Source organism: Tursiops truncatus, chromosome 6 (genome assembly GCF_011762595.2).
Source record: "Tursiops truncatus isolate mTurTru1 chromosome 6, mTurTru1.mat.Y, whole genome shotgun sequence".
NCBI classification, from domain to species: Eukaryota; Metazoa; Chordata; class Mammalia; order Artiodactyla; family Delphinidae; genus Tursiops; species Tursiops truncatus.
Genome location: NC_047039.1, coordinates 27294957 through 27301420, shown reverse-complemented (window position 1 = coordinate 27301420; position 6464 = coordinate 27294957). Strand labels below are relative to the sequence as shown.

The window sequence follows — 6464 nt, the reverse complement described above, 5'->3', positions numbered from 1 at the left end:
GGGATCACGCGGTGCACAGACAGACCGGGAGGGGGTAGATCAGAGGCCTACCCACCAAGGGGAGGGCCTTGAGGGGTGACTGGGCGGACCTGGCTCTCTTAGCCCTTCGGACCTCCAATGCTCCAGGGCATTCCCCAAAAGGGCCCTGGGGCCTCATTCCCAGCGGACGCCACTGCTCAGCCCTCAGCCGCAGCCACCTGGAACTATCCCGAGGAGCTGAGGGGAAGCACTCTGACCACTCAGCACCCGTGAAATAGGGTGGGGGCTAGACAGCACTGATCTTCTGACTCCCCAAAATCTAGAGGTGAGGCCTCAATACTGAAAATAACCTCCTACCCCTAAACCTGACCCAGGACCGGGGGCAAAATGGATTTGGTGAGAGCTGATCGATGTGGTTCCCAAGTCCTCTGATGTGGGTCCTGAGCTCCCACCTGGAGGACCTCAGACCTTCAGGGAGGCAATTGTGTGGAGCAGAGATGGTTCAAAACCAGGTGGCTTCAGTCAGGGGCCCAAATAGGAGGTGAAGGGATGGAGTGGGGGTGGCTAGGCCTAACCCTCACAGCAGACTAGGCTATGCCCTCGGGAAGATGTGGAAGGGAGGAGGAGAAGAAAAAAGAGATGGCCAGTGGGCCCTACTGGGTGGAGGGAGGTGAGAGAAAAATGGGCCCCATACCATATACACAGGGAGCAACCCTGCTCCCTGTGGTCCCTGGGCCAGTACTTTCTTTTTCCTGGGCCTTAGTTTCACCATCTGAGAAAGTGGGTGGTTGGACTGGGTGACACCCAAGCACCTATCTAGGGAGGGGTCCCAGCTGGACTGCCCAGGGCTCCAGGAGACACCGGCTTTTCTCTGTTTGCCGGGTGGCTGCTGGGCCAACAGAGGTGGCACAGAACCACCCCTGTCTGTCTACCTCCTACTGGGATAGAGGCCTGCCTAGTATGGGATACCATCACTCTTAGTAGGTCCCACACTGTCCCCTTCTGAGAAGCTATGTGACTCACAAGATCACCCACACGTGGAGCACTTTTCAGTTCTGATGATGGCCAAGAGGTTCAGAAAGGTGCAGCCCTGGCTGAAGTCACTCAGCCTCTAGGGGGAGAGGCAGCTGGGCTTTCAGAGACTCTGGTAAGACATTCTCTTTGTCCCTATGGACAATGAGTCTTGGGCATCTCCCAGTCCACACAGGGTCTGGGGCAGGTGCCAGGGTCTCACCACTAGCAGCTGGAGCTACAGAAGATGCACCATCTTGGGGCAGGGCCATGGGTGTGGTAGATCCTATTTTTCAGAGGTGACCACTGAGGCCCAAGGCAGAGCTCACATGAGAAGGAGAAGTGGCCGAGGACCCCAGTTGAGGGACTCCCGATGGGCAGGAGGAGAGGGGCAGGCACCCTCCCCAGTCTCCTGGGGACACCCATCCATCTCCACTGACACCCCACCCTCCTTGCCTGGACAAACTATATACTCCTCTCTAACAGACCCTGTGGAGCCCATGGGAACAGCCCCTACCCCACCCACCCCCCCCCCCCCCCCCCGCACGAAGTCCTCACAGCCTCCCTGGAGCCGAGTGTCAGCATCTTCTCAGGGACAGGTGAGGAGATTGAGGTCCAGAATGGGGCCGTGGCTTGCCTCAAGTGGCATCGCCAAAAAGATAAACTCAGCGGAGAGTTGAGCTTTGGGATTGTTCACCCCACGACTTGGACTTATATTCCCCCAATGATGAAGAGAGGAGCTAGCAAAGCCTCTGGCCTTCCTCAGTCACACTGGGGACTTTACAGTTCAGAGAGGAGGCTGGTCACACCAGAGTTTATCCCCAGACTCCCAGGGCACCCTGTGGCTTCTCACCCAGCTCCACCCAGTACTGGTTTTCTCTGTTGCTCCAAAACTGCGAAAAGGCAAAGCTGCAGGCTTTCCTTGTCCTGGCATCCATCTCTTGCTAGAACTAGGGGAACACAACCCACTCCACAGCGTCTAGGGTTGTGTAGATGTGTCCACATACCACTTGGTAATACAAGCAAATTCTGGCTGGAGAAATTTGCCTCTCAGGGCAGTTCAGGAGAAATGAGGCGGTACCTGGTAAACTGAGGCACAGGTGAAGCTACTACCCTGCGAGTTGCACCCGGCCCACTGCTGCACTCCCGCCCGGGCAGGCAGCCATGCGTCCTGGCACGGAGGCTGAGCACCGCCACCCCCTTTCCAGCCGAGCTTCGGGGTCTCTGCCTCTCCTCCTCCTGATCTTTCCGGGGCTCCCTAAACCCCGCCCAGGCCGCTCGCCTTGATAGCTGTCCCATCTCTTTCTTAACTGCCCCCTCTTTCTGTCCTGCTTGCCTCTGTGCTCTCCGGCACGTCAGGGCCCGCTGACTCCCGCGCCTCTGTCGGTTGCTCTCTGCGCACGTCTCGGTGTCCCTGGCATCCTCACGTCACTGTCTCGCATCTTGTGTGGCCCTCGCTGTCTCGCTGTAGACCCTCTCTCACCTCTCTCTCGATCCCTCAGCTCCCATCCCCGGGGGTCTTGTCTCCCGAGCTCTCCGGCTCGATCCTTCTTGGGCGTGCGCTCCGCTGGGTCTCCCTCTGTCTGGGACGGTCGGCCCCTCTCCCGGCCCCCTCCCTCCCGCCACCCTCCCATCTCTGGCCCTCCCTCGGGCTCGGCCTGGGGGGTGGGGGGCGGCGACGCGAGGCGGGGCGGCCGGGCGGGGCGGGGCGGTGACGCGGGGCCGGCGGGGCTAGAGGCGCGGCAGAGTGGGGCGGGGGCGCAGTCCCGGGTCCGACCGGCCGAGCCCCGCGCGCCCCGCCCGCGCCCTGTGCCTCCGCCCGGCCGGCCGGCGGGGGAGGGGGCATGAACCGGCGCCCGCGCGCCGCCCGGATCTGCGGGCCGGCCTAGACCCCCGCGCGGGCCCCGCGCCCCAGCCGCTGCCGCCGCCAAGCCCCGGGGCGCCGCGATGCAGCGGCCGGGGGAGCCGGGCGCAGTGCGCTTCGGCCCGCCCGAGGGCTGCGCGGACCACCGGCCGCACCGCTACCGCAGCTTCATGATCGAGGAAATCCTCACTGAGCCTCCGGGGCCCAAGGGCGCCGCTCCTGCCTCTGCCGCCGCCGCCGCGGGCGAGCTGCTCAAGTTCGGCGTGCAGGCTCTGCTGGCGGCGCGGCCCTTCCACAGCCACCTGGGTACGTGCGGGGCCTGGGGCCGCGGGGCGCTGGCCGGGCTCGGCGGGAGGAAGCGAGCCGCGGCGTCTCTCGGACGCAGCTCCGGGAACGCAGGCCCCCGACCGTTCCCTCTGCGCGCTCCCGGCGGGGAAGCAAAGGGGGCAGGCGCTGGGCCGCGCAGAAGCCAGGCCTCGTGCCCGTGGGCCAGGCCTGCCGGGAGGGCATTCGCTCTCTTCTTCGCTGCGACCCTGCGGTTTCCAGCCCCGAGGAGTCCAGGCCCGGGGACCCGAGCCCGCATCCCCATCGTGGGCGCTGGACCAGACTACTAATGTCAGACTTCGGGTCAAAGCGACCTCAGGCCGCGGGCGCCTGGGCCTTCCCACAGAGAGCTGGCTGGGAGTGGCCGCGGCTGCCCAAGCCGGGAAAGCCGGACCTTTGGGAAAGAGGCCCGTGTCTCCGAGTGCTATACTGGGGGCTGACGCTGGCCCGAGCCAGCCCGGAGCCTCCCAGAGCCCCGGGGTCTCAGGCTGGCGACGAACCGACCTGTGCTGTAGCACAGAGCCCCTTGGGCCTTGCCTGGGGACAAGAGGCTTGTTCGTGAGCTGCTGCCCGAATGGCCCTTCTGCTCCAGGTCGGCTGCACCTTGGCAGAGCTTGAACCAGCAACTCAGGCTTTTTCTGTCCCTTTCGGTTCTCTTCTTTCCTTGTCGGGGCCCTGTCTTGACCTTCTGTGCCCTCTCCACTGCACCCCTTCTTCTGGCCTTTCCCCGTCTCTCTCCAACCGGCCTCTCTCAGTGGGGTGGGTCTGCCCTTCTTTTCTCACCTTCCCCCAAGGATCCTTTCTCCCCTCTGGGCTCTCTCCTCATACTCACCCGCACATCTTGCCTGGGCCCTTCCCGATTCCATCGGGGCTAGAGCACTCACTGGTAGTGAGATGCCTATCTGGGCAGGGAGCCCTCCTACGTTCTAGCGTGACCTCAGCCCAGGGAGCCGACTTCCTCCACATGCAGTGAACCTCCAGCCAGTGTTCCGCCTGCCTGGGGGGCCGCAGGGCCAGTTTGTTCGTTTTGAGTCCAATCTCTGCTGCCTTTTGCCTCCAGCTGCACTGTTAATAATTCGTTTGAAGCGGGCAAAAAAAAAATCGTTTAGGACTAATGAAAACTGAAACGTCTTCGTGGGGAAGAGTCTAAACGGAGAAAACAGGAAGAACAAATTTCCCATTTCTTGGGGTGCTTTGGAATTTCCGGGAAGCGCCCAACTTCACCCCTGCTGACAACCCGCTGTCTGCCCCTCAGAATTGGCTGTTTTGCCCTGCACAGAAGAGCAGATGTGCTTCCTCCACTGAAACTCTTCCCCACACCCCCGAATGCAGCAAAGCCTATTTAGTTGGGGCAAATGCTTATCTTCCTAACTCTGTGCCGTTTTTTCTTGGTTTCCCTTTTCCGTGACACATACTCTATGTGTTTGGGAGCTTCGACCTTGTTCATTGAGAATCCTGAAATCTCAGAGCAGCTGGGGCCTGGAGAATGCCAGGCAGAGCCCGGGTGGGGGAGGTCCCCTTCCCAGACTCTGGGGACCCTGGCGTCGAGGAGGTTCAGCCTAGGTGCCTGGCGCAAATCTCTCACTTCCCGGCCAGCGCGAAGGTTTTGTGTTGGGGTCACCGGCTGAGAGAGAGCTCTCGGCTAGGGCGCATGGTGCGAGGATCTACAGGAGGAGGAGCAAGGCCCGAGCTCACCCGGCTCCCCACTCTCTCCCCGCAGCCGTGCTGAAGGCCGAGCAGGCAGCGGTGTTTAAGTTCCCGCTGGCGCCGCTTGGCTGCTCCGGGTTGGGCTCGGCGCTGCTTGCTGCGGGGCCTGGGCTGCCCGGCGCTGCCGGCGCGCCGCACCTGCCGCTCGAGCTGCAGCTCCGCGGGAAGCTGGAGGCGCCTGGCGCCGGGGAGCCGGGCACCAAGGCCAAGAAGGGGCGTCGGAGCCGCACCGTGTTCACCGAGCTGCAGCTGATGGGCCTAGAGAAACGCTTCGAGAAGCAGAAGTACCTCTCCACGCCCGACAGGTAGCGCGGGGCCAGGCTAAGCCCAGCGGGTAGGGGGAGGGGGGCTGCTTGCCCTGCTGAGGGTGCACCCCGCTCTTTCCAGAATAGATCTCGCCGAGTCCCTGGGTCTGAGCCAGTTGCAGGTGAAGACGTGGTACCAGAATCGAAGGATGAAGTGGAAGAAAATAGTGAGTGTTTTTGTGGCATTCTGCGCCCTCTATTTGCAGCCGTGCCCCTGTAGCCTTCTTCAAGAGGTGCTCCACCATGGAGACTTATGCCCAACCCTCCCGATTCCCTCGGTGCCTGGTGCCCAGAGGGACCCTCTCTGCTCTCTGTCCCACTGGGTGCCCTAGCTCAGCTCCTTTCGCGCTCCCTGAACCCTCAGGATTCCTGGAAGACTTGAACCCCTCTGCCGGACCCTCTGGTCGCTTTTCCCTAGCAGCGCTCAGACAAATGGCCGCCATTTCCCGGGGGCTAGGCGCGGCCTCGAATGGCCTCGTTGGGCTCTTCAGGCCCTGCCTGGACACAGGGCGCGGGGGTCCCCGGCCCAGTCCCAGCTCAACGCGGTGCCGCCCGTCTCCCGCGCAGGTGCTGCAGGGCGGCGGCCTGGAGTCTCCCACCAAGCCCAAGGGGAGGCCCAAGAAGAACTCCATCCCCACGAGCGAACAGCTCACGGAGCAGGAGCGCGCCAAGGAAGCGGAGAAGCCGGCGGAGGCGCCGGGCGAGGCCGGCGACCGGAGCCACGAGGACTGAGCGCGGCAGAGGGTTCGGGCCCAGGGAACCCCAGCGCAGTCCGCGGCCCCCATAACCCGCCGGAAGCCGCGAGTCGGCCCTTCTGCGTCCACGCCGTTTGCTTTCTAAACTTGTTATTATTACCTTGAATGCGGACATTTAGGGGCCAAACAAGGAAGGACAGACCCTGAAGCCAAACCCGTGCGCTCGCGGGCCCTAGCCTGGAAACACGTCCAGCGCGGCGGAAGGTCGCCTCCTCTCGGAGCTCGCCGTAGCCAGGCGCTCCAGGAGCATTCACGCCCCGATCCTATCCTGCACCCCCCAGTCGCCTCGGGCCGCCCCCCCGGGCCCGGACGCCTCCAGGCACACACCCGCTTCCGCGCGTCTGGGGACCCCGCGGCCCGGCGCAGGCCACCACGGCCCGAGATGGCGCCCGGACAACCCGACATCTCTGGGGCCCCTACCCCTCTCTTACGAAGACGGTGATTTTTTTCCAATAAAATATTTTATGACACAGCGGGACTTGATGGGGGGGCGGTTTCTGAATCCGCGACGTTGGCAGG

General features: G+C 63.2%; 1 protein-coding gene across 1 annotated transcript; it reads left to right on the top strand.

Moving 5' to 3' along the window:
- The first annotated feature begins 2937 nt into the window (after window positions 1-2937).
- Window positions 2938-5922, top strand: BARX1 (BARX homeobox 1). The gene is made up of 4 exons (XM_004322250.1): window positions 2938-3160; window positions 4899-5190; window positions 5273-5357; window positions 5758-5922. The coding sequence occupies exons 1-4, from the start codon at window positions 2938-2940 to the stop codon at window positions 5920-5922; spliced, it is 765 nt and encodes a 254-aa protein (XP_004322298.1).
- Window positions 5923-6464: the final 542 nt, after the last annotated feature.

Excerpts from the sequence above, each read along its gene's own strand:
- BARX1 (XM_004322250.1), top strand. The coding sequence starts at position 2,938 with ATGCAGCGGCCGGGGGAGCCGGGCGCAGTGCGCTTCGGCCCGCCCGAG. Across the intron at positions 3,161-4,898 it reads GCCCTTCCACAGCCACCTGG|CCGTGCTGAAGGCCGAGCAG; the intron begins GTACGTGCGGGG and ends CTCTCCCCGCAG. Across the intron at positions 5,358-5,757 it reads GGATGAAGTGGAAGAAAATA|GTGCTGCAGGGCGGCGGCCT; the intron begins GTGAGTGTTTTT and ends TCTCCCGCGCAG.